At 43.5% G+C, this 16,705-nt stretch overlaps 2 protein-coding genes across 2 annotated transcripts in view; one reads left to right on the top strand and one right to left on the bottom strand.

The window, feature by feature from the left end:
- The window catches only part of RPA2 (replication protein A2), a 66,642-nt gene extending 53,608 nt beyond the window's left edge, over positions 1-13,034 (bottom strand). The window contains exon 1 of the mRNA XM_069225107.1: positions 12,905-13,034. Coding sequence (XP_069081208.1) covers positions 12,905-12,920 — 16 coding nt within the window. The 5' untranslated portion in view covers positions 12,921-13,034. The remainder of the gene's footprint in view (positions 1-12,904) is intronic.
- Positions 13,035-13,961: 927 nt separating this feature from the next.
- LOC138283596 (octapeptide-repeat protein T2-like) overlaps positions 13,962-16,705 on the top strand; it is a 39,431-nt gene continuing 36,687 nt past the window's right edge. Inside the window, exons 1-2 of the mRNA XM_069221536.1 lie at positions 13,962-13,976; positions 14,108-14,515. Coding sequence (XP_069077637.1) covers positions 13,962-13,976; positions 14,108-14,515 — 423 coding nt within the window. The remainder of the gene's footprint in view (positions 13,977-14,107; positions 14,516-16,705) is intronic.

Raw genomic sequence — 16,705 nt, 5'->3', positions numbered from 1 at the left:
TCAATTTCAGTCTCTTAATGAGCATGACTAACTGCCTGAGGAAGTAGCACAATATTCCTCCCTCTCCGACTGTTTTGATCATGTTAGTTAAAAATGTGGTCCTCTCCAACTTCTATAAGCATGTCTTTATACTATTTAAGCCACTTTCAGTGGTAACTGCTCCATCCTGAACATTCAGATGGGGCTCCCAAATATAAGTGATACTATTGGAGCATTCTACTTAATCTCAATTTATTTATTTTTATTTTTTTAACTGAAGTCAAGCAAATACAGATACTGATACAAGTGTAGACCAACACCAGCATACCAATTCTTAACTTAACTCCCCTTACGTGATATTTATCTACTGCATTAACTAAAGTTTTCTTTTTAATCAATTTATTCAGTTCAATCATATCAACTTTGATAAACTGCAAACACATTATGTTCATAAGCTCATTAAAAAAAAAAAATTAATTGGCGGCACGAGCAAGGTTGCAGTCACATTGTCTTGAACAAAGCTATAGACAGCCTAGCTGGATGCAAACTTACTTGAACTAAAAAACGATCAGAGGCAGTTAGACAAACACCTGATATGAGACACTAAAAAAATGTAGCTATTATTCAGAAAAATGGGCAAATACCTGACCATAATCTTCAGACAGAAGATTTCATTAAATAATGTTTTCTTGTGAGACATTCATTGAAACCCGCCAATCTAAGATTACACCATCAGACATCAGAGGATACCTTACTAGTGGCTTAGTAAAAATGGTACTATAATACTGCACCAGGTTTTATCTTTACCAACATGTATTAATGAACAAATACACATTTCTGGAACAGAACAGGGAGGAACATTCGGGATACGAAAATACTGGACCCATTTCCTTAAAGTTTTTCTGATTAAAGGATCCTTTTCCAGGCACATACAAAACTCCTGTTTACACCAGAAAGTTAATTAAATGGTCGCTGATACGGAGAGCATGAGAAGAGCTTTATCAGCCTTGTTTTACAACGCCTATGCAACACAAAATTCTTTCAGGTGTATTTTCACTTCAAGACTAAGACAATATATGTTGATCATCTGCCTCATTCTTGAGAAATTACTAAAGATCATTTGTATCAAAACTTGAGAGAGATGTTTCTGATCTCCATTTAATTCTCTTGAGCTTTATTCTAGGATAGGATTTGACAGATTCTTTAGATTCACATCACCCACTACGAGCCTTTGATGGAAGAGTCAGATTGCAACTGGTTTTCCCATGACCAGGTCCTGCACTGTTCCGAAGATCATTGATGTCAAACATTTGATTGACTTAGATGCTGGCTGGGAATCTCATCTGGTGTATCACATTAGAAGGATAAAGCCCTGTGTTAGAAATGGGGTCTTTGGTTGGCAATCAGGTTACCCCCTGTCCAAGCAAGGACCCTCACTGTTGTCAGGGTAAGTCACACACAATCCAAATTATCCTGTGCCTACCCTCTCTAATAGATCGGCACTGAGAAGTCAGGCTTAACTTAGAAGGCAATGTGTAAAGTATTAGTGCAATAAATCATGCAATAACAGTGCAAACACCAAAACAAAATCCACCACTCAGGTTTAGAAAAATATAGAATATTTATCTGAGTAGATTAAGGTCAAAACGACCAAGATTTGATAAATACAAGTTGAAATATCACTATCAAGAGTTGCAAAATGGTCTTTGAATAAGAAAGACAATTAATCTTGAGTTTTCAAAGTACCTGGTGTGCGTCAAATTACATGCATAATGATTGCAGAGGAGGAGGGTGCGTGTAAAAAGAGGGTGTGCTTCAGATTTTCTGGCACCCACAGATGATGCATCGTTTCTTTCACTGCAACACGGGACTTGCGTCATTCGATCTGGTTTCCTCATTGCGGGGATCTTTGTTGCATCCAGGGACGATGTGTGGAAATCCAGGGCATGCGGGGTGAAGTCACACGCTTGCGTCGTTCCAGTAGCGCATTGCGCTGGATTTCCTGTTGCACGGCAAACGCTGCATCAATTCTCCGTCAAAGAAGCTGTGCTGGGTCGTTCTGGCTCGGCTGTGCGTCGATCCAGTGGGCTGTGCGGCAAACTTCCGGTCGCAATGCAGGCACTGTGTCTGTCTTCACTCGGGAAGTCAGGCGGCATCGTTCTGGTTCAGCTGTGTGGCGATTCTTGGCACGATACAGGCTCTGCGTCGTTTCCAGCAGGCTGTGCGTCAAATGTTCGGCACACAAGGATTTTTTTTTTTTTTTTGCAGAAAGTGAAGGCTTTTTCGTCCTGAGACTTCAGCAACAGGAGGCAAGCTCAATCCAAGCCCTTGGAGAGCACTTCTCAGCAGAGCCGGAGGCCAGCAAGACAGCAGTCCTTTACAGCAAAGCAGTCCAGGTGAGTCCTTTGAGTAGCCAGGCAGCTTCTCTTAGCAGGTTGTAGGTTCTGGTTCAGAGTTTATTTCCCAGGAAGTATCTTGTTGAGACATGTCTGAGTTGGTAGGGTCAGGGACCCAGTTTAAATACCCAAATGTGCCTTTGATGTGGGTGAGACTTCGAAGAGTGGCTTAGAAGTGCACAAGGTCCCCTTTCAGTTCCATCCTGTCTGCCAGGGTCCCAGTAGGGGGTTTGGCAGTCCATTGTGTGAGGGCAGGCCACTGTCTTTGTCATGTAAGTCCACCCTCCCAGCCCAGGGAGACCCATTCAGTATGCAGATATGTGCAGGTGTGACTGAGCATCCTGTGTTTAGGGTTGTCTGAGTGAAATGCACAAGGGAGCTGCCAACTAACCCAGCCAGATGTGGATTGTAAGGCACAGAAGGATTTAAGTGCAGAGAAATGCTCACTTTCTAATAGTGGCATTTATAAAATAGTAATATTAAATCCAATTTCACCAGTCAGCAGGATTGTGTATTAGCATTCTGGCCATACTAAATATGATCTTGTTACTCCTTTCAGATCAGAATCTACCAATCAAACAGTAAGTGAGGGTAGCCCTAATTCTAGCCTATGAAAGGAGCAGGCCTCAAAGCAGTGTAAAACAAATTTAGGAGTTTTACACTACCAGGACATATAGAACACACATGTTCATGTTCTGCCTTTTACTTACATAGCACCCTGTCCTACGGGTTACCTAGGGCCCAACTTAGGGGTGACATATGTAGAAAAAGGGGAGTTTAAGGCTTGGCAAGTATTTTTAAATTGGCAGAACAGACCACAGCACACAGTATGACCAACAGTATGAAATAAGTATTAAAGATCCGTAATGCATGAGTTCCGTTGGACAGAAGAAGAAGACGGCACGTCGGTGTTCACATCTTTCTTGAAAGTCTCTTTATTCGTAAGCGCAGTTACATTCAGTAAAAGAGAACCTCACCAAACACAGCCAAAACGTGTTTTGTCACACTGGTGACTTTTTCCAAGGCCACAGAAATACATATACATAAATCCATACTTTATCATTTGTTCTTAACTGAACCTTATAAGAAATAGACACGACCAAATGGTCAACTACCAGGAAAAAGTTTACGGTCCTTGGAGAGGAACCCTAAGGTAGGTGAAGAAATTCTTGTGACGGAAAATCCAAGTATAAAAACCGAGAACATGGCAAAACTGAAGAGTATAATAGAAAACTTAACGAGGAAACATTGTATGTGCATGTTAAGTGAAAAGGGGGGATAGGCTCCCCAGTGTTCCCAACAGTACAGTGATAATGAACTCCCGGAGACTGTGTATAGGCGCCAAAGAAAGAGCGTAAGGTATGCAAAAAGACAAGGAAAAGTGGATCAACCAGAAAATACGTGCGAGAACATATGTAGTTTGAGAGGGAAAGAAAATTTCATCCTGTGACCATACCGAATGGCCGAGGTAATGAAGCGTTGTCAATACGCCAAGCAAAAAATAAAGTATATTCTTCGTATCTGAAATGGAGAGAAAAAATATAACTAAGTGAAACGCAAAAAAATCTTTTTTTTTAAAGCAGAAAGCAAAAGAGGGCCACAAGTAATCCAGAAAATACGTAATTAATTATTTAGTAAAAGTAGGCGAACTACCTGTAATCAGGCTGTTTGATGTGAATAAGTCATAGTGGAAAACAGTCCAAGAAGATGAAAGGTAACCGGAAGCGGGGGACCCTGATAAGTCCAGTAACGTGATTCTAAAATCAGATAAATGGCCATTAGTCCAAAAGAAATGTTAAAAATCATTAAAACCCTCAGAGAGTCTAGTGCTACGATCCATGGATTGGTGTAAACCCCATGGTTATATAGCCCAAGTAGGGACCCTAGACCCATGCAAAAAGGACACTTAATTCCCAAAAGCGGTAAAGCAGAAAACTGATTCTATGTGTCGGCAGAGCAAATACACTCTGAGACACAAAGTTGGCTAGATACTATCGACAAAGATAGTGTATGATCCATTAGGTATAGCGTATATAAATGCTCACCAAAATGATCAAAAGTTATTGGACATCCTGTGCTTTAAAAAAACCCTGAACCATGATACTCTTAATTCTAAAGGGTGCCCGACCCCCAACTTACCGTCAACGGCCAAGTGCCGTAGATCCGAGAGTGTACTGGATTCAAGCAAAGAGTGAATGGACCGTTGTACGCGGGATTTAAGTTCTGCGTCATGACGTGAGAGAAAAGTCAAAGAAAGAAAGGAAGGACTAAGCAGCCGAACACCTGGGAGGCATAGGGAAAGCACAGTGTGTAGGGACCAGGAGGAACTGCTCGAGTGGCAGCCATATTGTAATGTAGAACTCGGTAGACCGAAGTAAAGACAAGGTTGGAGCAATTAACGGTGGAGAGATGCAGAGTGTAATAAGTGTTTAAGTGAAAAAATGGGAAGGAACTATAAGGAAAACAGGAACACCATACTGAGAGAAACCAGAGTCTATGGAAAAACGAGTCACTGCCATACATTCAAATAAGAGAGTTCAATTGAGAACAAAGATACAAGTATTACAAATACAACACCCATAGATTGTAACAATTACGTAGTTGTAGAAAACATGTATATGTTGTCTAAAGAAAACAAAAATATAAATGGGTCAAAACTTATGTAGAACAACTAAAATGATAAGAGTAAATGGGTAAACTTTTGCAGTAGCCTATGTGGAGAAGTCATCAATGTTACATGACGTAACCCATACATTATAAAACCAAATATCCCGAATAGTAAATGGTGAGTACAGAGCGCCTCAGAGTGCAAATATACATAAAAATATAAATGTTTATGCAAGTACAAATATGTAAACAGAAAAAGATTAAGTAACAAGATATAGATTAGAGAAAAAAATATATTATTGGCAAACATACTTTGTAAATCAGCATAGTTACTGCAGTACCACAGATAAAAGTGTGGCTATTGTCACATGTTTGCACAATGGATAAAGTTTCAAACATCCTGAAGCATATAGCAGTATGACAACGAAAAACAGTTTAAACGTTAGCAGTCATGTTGATATAGAGGTGCATATTTGTTGTGACCATATGATGGATATAGAAGGGGATATTGGTACAGGAAAGGATCCATATGATACAAAAGACAGCTAACTGAGAAATACATGTAACTCCCGGTCAGTATTGAGACCCATTTCCACAGCCCGAAGTTTTAATATCCATTTTGCCTCACATTTGCGTAAATCCTTCGTCCTAAGTATTTTTAAATGCCTAGTCGAATTGGCAGTGAAACTGCACACACAGACCTTGCAATGGCAGGCCTGAGACATGGTTAAGGGGTTATGTGGGTGGCACAATCAGTGCTGCAGGCCCACTAGTAGCATTTAATCTACAGGCCCTAGGCACACGTAGTGTACTTTACTAGGGACTTATAAGTAAATTAAATAAGCCAATTGGTATGAGCCAATGTCACCATGTTTTAGGGAAGAGATCATATGCACTTTAGCACTGGTTAGCAGTGGTAAAGTGCAGAGTCCTAAAACCAGCAAAAACAGTGTCAAAAAGTGGAGGGAGGCAAGCAAAAAGTTGAGGGTGACCACCCTAAGGCTGTCAGGTCTAACACCCTAAATCCACTGTGTGGAGACAGCAGCAATTCTGGCAGCTGGGGAGGAGGATGAGAGTAACATTAAACACCTCCCCCCCAAAAAAAAACTGCTATGCTTAGATCTCTAAACTGACTGAGGATTGAGCAAAACTCGGGATCTACAAACCTAAGCAGTAAGAGAGAAGGTTGGTTCAGAGACAATTCTCAGGCCTCATTTTGCTGACCACTAGGTTGGTGCCAGATGATTGTTTGCACAACATCAGTATAGGTACAGTCTTCCTGTGAAAAAGTCACATTTGTAGACAGACCGAAAATGTCCGTGGCTGTATCAAGAGACAGAGCTCATGGGCACAGCCGTGTTGGTGCCTAGGCAAGGTATCATGGATCTGAGGTTTTGCATGAACTACTAGATCCAAAATGTCCATGGGATATTTTAGGTAGACGTGTCAGTGGAGAAGTTAGGTACTGCAAAGTTCTTATGCAGTTTTGATTGAACCAAAAGCTGTTGTCAGAATACACCCACTACTGGTATAAAAAGAAAATCGAAACTCCTATGGGGCTTTATCAGCTTGAATGTGGCAAATGGCTTCCTCGCTGGGCTGGATATTTTATAGTTTGGAAAGTATTGTGGTTTTCAATTCTAGTGGTTAGGACCTCTTGCCCCACCTGCAAAGTTCTGTAGGTGCCTGTAGAGAGACAATGAAGGCTAGCAGATGCCATACTGGGGAAAGTTAAGTGGTCTACTCTGTGCATCTTGAAGCTGGAGGGATGGGCCAACTGCTAGAGGCCAACGTTCAAGTTGTGCTAGACTAAGATTTTAGAACCAGGTGACTGCCTTATTAGGAGTCACTGGTTATCATTGCAATTCAATTTTGTGGAGAAATATCTTACTCCATTGACAGTCTTAATTTAAAAAAGTAATCCGAGTATGTCTAATGAACTGTGGAAAGTCAAGAGGCCTTTGATGGGTTCTTCAGGGCTCTCACCAAAGCCTGAACACAGAAAGTGTAAAACTAAGGTAGCCCCCCCCCCCCCCATAATCCAGCGACATGCTGCTTACAAGGTTGCTGGTGCCATTTTTGTACCATAGATTGAAATCAAAGAGTATACAAAGGCTTTCTTCAGCCATGTGGGTAGTCATCAGGGCAGAACTGAGAAATAACTGAGTGAGAAGGCTGATATTGCTCCTCAGAGCTTAAGTCCATATAAGGGGGTTGGTGGGTCCTTGAAAATAGCAAAGGCTGGATCCCAATATGCAAAAAAAAGACAGGCAATCGTTTTCCCCAGTCTGTTGTTTCACCATACATTATATAATGCAAGAATGTGTTATTCACAATTCATCAATTAGTTCATTATTAAATGATAAATAAATATGTAGGACTGGATTGTTTAAATATCAAACAATTTTTCAATAGCACAAGTGTACAAATACAAATCAAACAATAGCTTAAATAGTTCTACAGAAGATAGAAAGCATCATCAGAGGGAAAGACACTGCATGTAGCAATGACTACGCTCACTAATCACAGGAATGAGTCAGAAACATAGGCGTTGTTATGGGCAGGCGGACGCCTCTGTTGGGTTGTGATGTGTCACTCGCAGAGCATATTTAAGTGTGTTGTATAGTATTGGAAAGGCTTGGAAAAAACGCAAGTAAATTTAAGTGTAGGTGAGAGCAGCAGTCTGTGAAAAGTTGCACAAACATGATCTTTGGGATTACGTTATATAGGAGCGAAAAAATGGGGAAAACCATAGCCTGCAGGGACATGTCTTAATGATGGTGGAGAGGTGCAGTGACTTTCGCTGGAGTAAAACATTACTTTGGGGGGGGGGGGGGGGGCATTTTATATTGCTGAAAACATCAAGTGTATCTTTTAGGAAGGCTCTAGTGTTTTGTGGGGGGTGAGTCCAGCAGTTGGTTTTGAGGTACAAATTATTGGACGACTTTTGGATACTTGGTGGATAAAGTGGGGTGATTGAGGGGTTTGAATGAGGTGTACCTAAAAAAAAAATATAGAGAACTAGAACTGCGTGTTATCATCTGAATGTTTCTCAAGTGAAAGCAATAGGTCATATTTTGTGACTCTGCTAACTCACCGAGTTCAGAATTGATTGTTTGAAATTTCAGAATGAGTGGCTTCTCAACAAATGTATGTTCCATGCTACCAAATCAGTTGATTCTCACTGTGTGAATTTTATCAGAAACGTTCAACAGAGAGGATGTCGTTTTTTGTCAACATGCTCGATCTATGTTGGCCAATCCATCTACAGACCTCTTGATTTCTTTTCCCAATTTATTTATTTATTTTTTAAATCAGGGACAGAGCATTCCATAAACAAGGTTCTTAGTCTTGTAATTCGAAAGGGCCTTAAGCATAATTTTAAGGCTTCCATGAGAGAATTATGTGCCCTCAGCAGCCTGTTGATAAACTGAACATTCTCCACAACTGTGACGCTCAAATCGCCTGCAACTTCCAAATGCTTTCATGTGTTTCGAGGCAGGGTCAATGTAAACCTACACAAAATGGATCCTCATACTCCTGTTGTTCTTCAGGGTCAGCTGAGTGTGGAAACAATGTGCCAATTTAGGCTGACATTTTGTTTGCACTGGTTAGTACTCCGACCATAAATGGAGGTACAATCTGGGCTATTTCTTTTTGTCCTTCTTTCAGGAAAGGACTCTCGGAAAGTAAACAAACCTTTTTCTCATTTTTGTGGTGGTGCAGTTCTGGTGTCACCATGCCACATCACTATACAATAACCCTACGGACAGGAATAACAATACGACTGGTTCCCTACAGCAAGTCTCGAAGAAACTACCATATGGGCAACTCCTAAGAATATGTACCAAAGAATATAATTTTAATAATGCTGCTTTCCTAATTAAAAAAACTGAAAAAGCAATGGTACTGAAAAAGAAATGGTACTTGAAAAAGTTATTAAAATAAATGCCAGTAGGGAGACTGCCTACAGGCCCTTTGGTAAATCCGAGTAATAGGTCAAGGCTGGACAACATAATTCTCTGTTTGTATATCAAGAGTGCATGAGAATGCTTGGATGTGATGTGGAGCACTCATGCTTGGATTTCACTACTAAATGGATGCGGCCCCTGAAGTTGTAGAGTGCTTCTATGGGTTAAGTCAGTAAACTAATTGTCTCATCTCTCTTTGCATGTCATCATTTGCTTCTGTCTGGACACCCGCCTCTATCTCAGTTACTTTAAAAGTCAAGAACACGATCTTGAATCATCACAAGGAATTAAAGCAAAAACTAAAACAGTTCCAACAGGAATCAAATTAACCTGTGCAAAGTAACACCGGAACAAAGGACTGTGCAATGGCATCCGTTCTGGATATGTGTGTGCTTTATAAAACATCATTCAGCAAAGCCAAAGTGTACACTCTCACAGGTCACAGATTGCTTGTCCAACCCCGCCCTTTGTGCACTGAAAAACTGGGCAAGGAATCCAAAATCCGAAGATGGTAGTTTCAGCTGAAATCCGGTGCCAAATAACAGATCACCTGAAAAGAAAATATAAATGTGCTGCATTTTTTTTACTCCCCAAAATCTGGGGCTAAGTATTTGACTGGGCCATTTGTATGGGAGAACTGCTTCCAAGATTGAAAAAATACTGGGATGGGGGATGTTATTTTACGGAATAGGTACGCCTGTGTGGAGGTAAGCTGCTGTGAGTGGAGTGCTTAGATGCTGCCTTGCACCATCAGAACCCAAGATCCAGATCAATGCATGCACACTGAAGTATAGTAACTGGGAAGTTAGATTGAGATTGGAACTGACGCCCCAATGGAACCAAAAAAGCCAACTGACTGGAACACCATTGGCAAAGAAGCTACTTTGCAAGTATTTAATCAATAGGGGCATGTGACAGCACTGTAATGAGCCCCTGCACTTGGAGTGTATGAAGATTCTCTGTCCTGCATTTCCCACAGGAGTGTGTTTGGCACCTGTGACCCTGAGTAGGATTGCTGCTGACCCATAGCTGGCATGTCTCCTAGATGGCGGAAGCTGCAGAGGAGTTGTGGGTCTCTGGCATTAACACTATTGTCCTCAAAACCAAACGAAAACACACTATGCAAACAATCCGCAAGTGTCAAACTGTAAACCAGTATAAGCACATACACTTGTACCAGCTGAAGCACGCCCCGATACGAACTTGTACAAGTGTACTGGTGCTGAACAGTGCGATGTCAACAATACTTCCCACCTCTATGAGCCCGGTGAAACCGCAGCAGCAATCCAACACTAGTAACACATTCTGAACATTTTCAGGAGACTTCTCAATATATAGTAAGCAGCACACACTGACCAAACCTACCTGAGCAGAACCTGTAACTTGTTATTTTGGTTGAATACAAGTGTGACTGTACCACAGATTTAAAAACACCTGTGCCCCTCACAACGACTACCCCTCAAAAATAGAATCTCTTAAGCATCCATAACTCCAATCTTCGTTATGTCCAGATTGAAACTACCCATATAATCCAAATGGGAGCCCATTTGCTCCCCAGACTGGAGCCCCCATAACCACTCACCCCATGATTGAGCCATAATCCTCTAGGACCAATCACCCTGGGCTGGAACCCTACCTCCGACCACTCGCCCCAGACTGAAGCCCATTGTCACACCATGTTTCCCAGACCGGAGTTCCAACTTCCTATTCCAGACTGAGGCCCTTTGCTATGCATTTCAGATATGAGACCCAGGTCATCATCACACATCCCAGCCCATAACCCTGCGCCCACCCTGATACACCCCGGAATGGAGCCCCACAATGCCATCACACACTACAGTTTAAGTCCCATACCCATCATCACACTACCAAGGCAGGAGTAGGGTGGCAACCAGCCTGCACTTTGCAGGTTTGTCCTACAAGCGAGGCTCCCATCCTGCTGTTGGCCAAAGAGGCAAAGTAGGACACAATTTGTCTTGCATTTTGGTTCCACAATTATTTCAACCCTCTGAAAGACAAGCAAGTGACACTCTTTCAGACCCTTGTGAGCTGCAAAAATGTTAGGGAGGAGCTTCGCCATGGGAGGAGTCATGCATAATGCAGCTTTAGTACCTTCAGCAATTGAGATAAAAATCCAGCCACCTACTAATAAAACAGCCCTGAATAGGTTACTTTCATGCTGGGGATCGGTCCAGGGAACATGCCCTTTCGGCATATTTCTTTCACTAAGCCAGTTTCAAAGTACTGCCCTATTGTCACATAAGTGGATTGGGGCTTACGGAGAGCATGATTTACATGATTAAACAGTTTCCTAAACTAGAAGAGCACAGCAGAACATTGCTACTTGCTACAAAGACTGGACAGTTATAATACAGTATTTGCTGAATGTACCATAAGACTGGGTCTCTTCCCCAGGTATTATTCCATTTTAACCACTCACTAATAGCTCACACATCATTTCTAAATATTCCCAGCCTTTCCAATACAAGTGCAGAGTAGTAAGTTTAAAAAATGTTTGCAAACAATTTGGCGCAATGGAAGGCTGGGAATAAAAACGATGTCCCCAGGTTCTACGTTTCCAAATAGTCCACAGCTATGGTGGTAGTGATTCTGATGGCAAAGCCAAGAGGCAGCCCATTGCAGGAAAGTGTCAATGTGTTTTGGGCCCTGCCCAGAAAAGAGTTTAGGGCCTGATTTACAAAGCATTCGCAGAATCGGACTGTTTGTAACAAGAAAAAAAAGCATTTTGCGATGCAGACTCAATTTAGCAATTCGGTAATCTATTTACCGAATTGCAAAAAACGGTTTGCGAGTCACAATTAGGAAGAGGCACTCCTTCCTAATTGAGAGTCACAGTGTGATGCATGATTGTTTTGTGACCGTGAATGCGCTCACAAAACAATTGCAGTTAGCACCAATTTCAAAGTGGTTCTAACCCATTTGCAAACAGGAAGGGGTCCACCATGGGACCTCTTCCCCTTTGTGAATGAATGCGAAAATAGTTTTTCAGAGCAGCCAGTGGCCCCAAGGAACACAGCCTGCTCTGAAAAAAATGAAAATAAAACTTTTTTTTTTTTTTTTTAAGTGCATCCCGTTTTCCTTTAAGGAAAACGAGATGCATTAAAAAAAAAAAAAAAAAAAAAGATTTATTTAAAAGGAGTCACACACATGGTGGTCTGCTGTCCCCAGCAGGCCATCATCCCTGTGAGTGCAGCCCTCAGGTCCCTATTTGCAACCTAACTCATGAATATTTATGAGGTGGGTAATTTGCTGCCCCAATTGGAATCGCAAACAGGGTCATTGACACTTTTGTACATTAGGTTTTGCAACTCGCGAAACCTGATACTTGTACATATGGTCCATAGTGCTTAATTCCAGCTTATTTAGGTGAAGTGGTACAGCTGATATTAGATGTCAAGTATCCTTGCTCGATCAATAAAAAAAAACGTATCCACTGGACCGCTTCAGTCCGGGTTGCCTGAAATGGTTTCATTCTGGAGCGTCCTCTTTTCTTGGATGTAAGAGAGGATTCTGCAGTTTGGGATGCAGGAGTTCTACTCAAGCATTACGGACATCGGTCAGCCCCTCGTGCACCCCAAACTGCAGAACCTTCTTTTACATCCAAGAAAAGAGGATGCTCCACAATATAAGTGGTTCAGGCAACCCGGACTGAAGGGCTCTTTATACTTCGAACTGGGGTCGTCCTCGTATATTCAAGCGCGGAACCTTCCCTCACGCACCTCTAAACTGGATTTACCCCTCATACGTCCAATGCTAGAACTCCCAATCATGCACCATAGACTCCTTTGTACGGCCTAAGTGGAACAAACGCCCGCCCAATACTCCCACGAATCGGGTCTGGTGTACACTCTATGCAGAAGCTCCCACCCAAACCACTGTCCGCTCGCAAATCTCGAGAAGCCAGGAGACATAATTTTTTTTTTATCTCACCCTGGTTGTTCCACATGTTGCTGGTCTACGAGCTGATTCTAACACAAGCCGTCTGTAAGATGAACACCAGTAACGCGCGCCACAAACCAGTTGCCGCGAAATAATGTCATCCAATGAAAATAACTGTGCTCCTAGCTACAGCCAACCAGGCTCGTGCTTGTTTCTACGTAGTAGGAAGACAGGCTCCAAAGGCTCGTCAATTGAAATAGAAAATGGACCGATTGGGGTTAACACGCTTGTCTACGCTAACATTGCGTAGCGCGTGCGAATCTGGCGTCCATCTTGCAACAGGAAACCTTTCTTCAGTGATTATATATGGTCCTACAGAGCCATCAACACGAGCCGCCATAATCGTAAAGTTGTTTTTTCAGCACAGAAAGTACGATTCGGATCCCTAAATTGTCGTTTTCAATTTTTTTTTTTTTATAGATTTTTTTGCATATTTACTTACCTATCCTAAGCAAGCATTTCCTGCATCTGGGAGGGGATATTACTCATTAAAGACGGGGTTATATCTGTTTTTTATTCCACTTCAAACAGCACTTTTGCTGTAACTTACATGTGACACTATTTCTTACTAGAGGTGGGCGAGCCAACAGATTTACAGGGAGAGCCAGAAGCCGAGTCGAGGGTCTGGCTCTGATCCTAGAGCCAGTGCACGAGCCGAGCCCTGAAAATTATTGTTGTGTACATCACATAACAAACGTCACGTAAAATATGACAAAACCGCTTCAACATTTAAGAAAGTGAATTTCCTTAACATGTGAAGTTCTGACATAAATAAATCACATTACAGCATTGCACCGAGAAGTACCTGTTAAAAATGATACACCCTTGCCAAGTGCCACGCATCACCAGTTAGTCTAAAAAGCATTCTAGAGGGTTTCCCGCATCGCCGCACTAAAATTAACTGTCACGCACAAATAGCTCCTATGCATTAGTTGAGGTGCTGCTCTGAGTGCAGCATGTGCACTGCCAGCGCTAATCTGACTATAACCTTTGTGCCCCCCAGGACTGTAAACCAGGCCCAGAGAATTGGTGACCGTTGGCATGGAAAATGTCTCAGGGCAAGGTTTGTTACAAGTTACACAATTTTTACCCTGGCTCCTCGCTGTGATTTCTGGGCACATGCAGTTTTCATGGGCATTTGACTCTTTCCCGCTCAGACAGTATGCTATAATACATGATAATTAAATTGTATAGTGTAGGAGGGCGGCGCCGCAAGAGTCCGGATCATGGCGCTCCTCGGCCAGTCTCCAACCCCGTCGACATGGAGACGCGTGGGGGAGGAGACGGAAGTCGGCCCCGGAGTTCCGGGTGGCCGACACTGAAGAAGGACTCCGAGCAACAGGACGCGGCGGCTCCGCGGGACGCGATCAGGAGGCAGAAGAAGAGACCGGAAAGAAGAGCGAGGAGGAGAGAGACGCCGAAACAGAGCACCAGGACGAAATAGGGAGAAGCGCCGAATCGGAGCGTGAAGGAGAGGCGAGGAGAAGCGCCAACCCGGGACACCAAGGAAACGAGGAGGAAGAGAAGTCTGAAGAGCCCCACCGAGAGGAGACGGAGGACGCAACAGCCTGCCACGGCCCAGGAGGGTCGTGGCTGGACAAGGTACGTGCTCTAGTAAAGGGCCGTAAGAGGGACCAGGGAAGGGAAGGGGTAGGAGGTGAGGGGAGGACTAAAAAGGGGTGGAAAGGGGTGGAAGGGAGACAGGGTGACTATTTTAAAGGGGGAGCGTCTAAGCTGGGATAAGTTCCCTGAGCACCATATAGGTTGGGCTGGCACTAGGGAAAAGAGTCCCACTCACCTCCCCACTAAAGGAATAGAATAACCCCTCCATCACCCCCCCCTCACGTATTTCACCTCCTCTCACGTACCCCTATATATAGAAATAATCAAGTACTTATCCTTCCCCACTTACCGGCTGCCACCTTGTTTTCTTTCGAGGAAACCTGCCACCAGGATATCGGAACACGCCACCTGAAAAGGAAAGAGAGGGAAGGAATAAACAACCCCATTTGAGACGGACGAAGACCAGAGCAGGAAGAGAAGAAAAGGAAAAGGATCCTAAGAACCCTGAGATACTAAGAGACTATTTTAGTATTCCCCAGTAATACCGCCAAACATAATAAAAGCACGTAAACCCCTGAAAAGGGTAGTCAACCGTCCGTGTTTGTGTCCTCTATCACCCCTTCACCACACCCACCGCTCACAGTGGTGTCAGAAGTGGGATTGGACGGGTAAGGGATCATGGAGGACAAACCCAGTCTTGAGGAAATGATGAAACAGCTGGCCGAAGGACAGCGCCATCTACAGTTAGTCTGGGAAGCCCAACAACGAGAGGCCAAGGAGGATAGGGAGGCCCTACAGTCGGCATTGAAAAGCCAAGCAACCATTATGGCCAGTAATCAATTAGTCCATGAGACCGCCATCCAAAAGCTGACCGACACCATTGCCGCAAGTAAGGTGCATCCCAATGTGCCAAGTTCCGTTCTCCAAAAATACCAGGAAGGAGAAGACCCCGACTCGTTCTTTACGAACTTTGAAAGAGTCGCTTCAAGTGCTCAATGGCCGGAAGAGCGGTGGGGTCAGTATATAGCCCCCCTCCTGACAGGAACCCTCCAATCCGCTTATCAGGCCGCAAACCCCGGGGGTGTCACACCTTATGCCGAAATAAAGAAGAGTATTTTGGAACGAGTCGGACACGACGTCGAATATTATAGAACTAGATTCCGGAAGGTAAAGTGGGGCCCCCATGAAGACCCTCGGACATACTATTACAGGGTGAAGGATCTGGGGTTGAAGTGGCTGGGGCCACTAGGAACAGAACGCAAGGACATAATTAAGGCTGTTATCCTAGAGCAATATCTAGATTCCCTACCACACCATACCCGACACTGGATCCGACAACACCCCAATGTAGACACTGAGACAGCGGTTGATCTAGCCTGTGCATATCACCGATCAGGAGAGGGTAAACCACAAACCGTCCGCCCCATGGGGAAACCACCAATACCTCCTACTCACTTTCACACGCGACGTATAACAGAAGAAACCGGCTTATCTCGAAACCCGGAGAGAAGCCCAATGCAGCAACCCCAATGTTTTAACTGTGGGGAGTGGGGCCATATTGCCCGGGGATGTCCCAGAAAGCAAGAGGGTATAGAACCAATGGAAATAGGCATAACTAGAGGCAGAGTCTTGTGCCTAGGAAAGAGTGACGTGTCTTTTAAATACCCCCTGATGATAAACGGAAAAACTGTTATGGCCTTAATTGACTCCGGGTGTAGTCAGTCAGTAGTCCGACGTAGTCTAATTCACCCTATGCCACCCTCTAAGGACCAATGGGTTACGATATGCTGTGTCCATGGGGATCGAGCCCAGTATCCGCTCCTCAACATAGACATAGGCTGGGAAGGACATATCGACAGTCTTCCTGTGGGACTCATGGACAACCTAATAGAAGAATGTGTAATAGGAACAGACTATAAAAGATTCGATGACCTGTTAGACAGGACCAGACAGAAAAACCCAGTAGACAACTGGTGGGGTGATGCGCCATTCCGAGATGATGTTATACCTAGTCACCCTACCAGACGGAAGTTAACATGGAAAGAGAGGAGAACGGAGAAACAGAAATACGCCTGGCCACAGGACCAACATAACAAAGAAGGAGGCGTGGCCCTCCTAAACGCAGCCCCCACATCATTTAGGACAAGTCAGCACGAAGACCCCACCTTGGAACATGCGTGGAAGAATGCTAAAACCGCCTTAACTGGGGAGGTAGGTCCCTACTTCTTG

Source organism: Pleurodeles waltl, chromosome 3_1, assembly GCF_031143425.1.
Source record: "Pleurodeles waltl isolate 20211129_DDA chromosome 3_1, aPleWal1.hap1.20221129, whole genome shotgun sequence".
Lineage (NCBI taxonomy): Eukaryota > Metazoa > Chordata > Amphibia > Caudata > Salamandridae > Pleurodeles > Pleurodeles waltl.
This window is presented reverse-complemented; position numbering and strand designations above follow the sequence as displayed.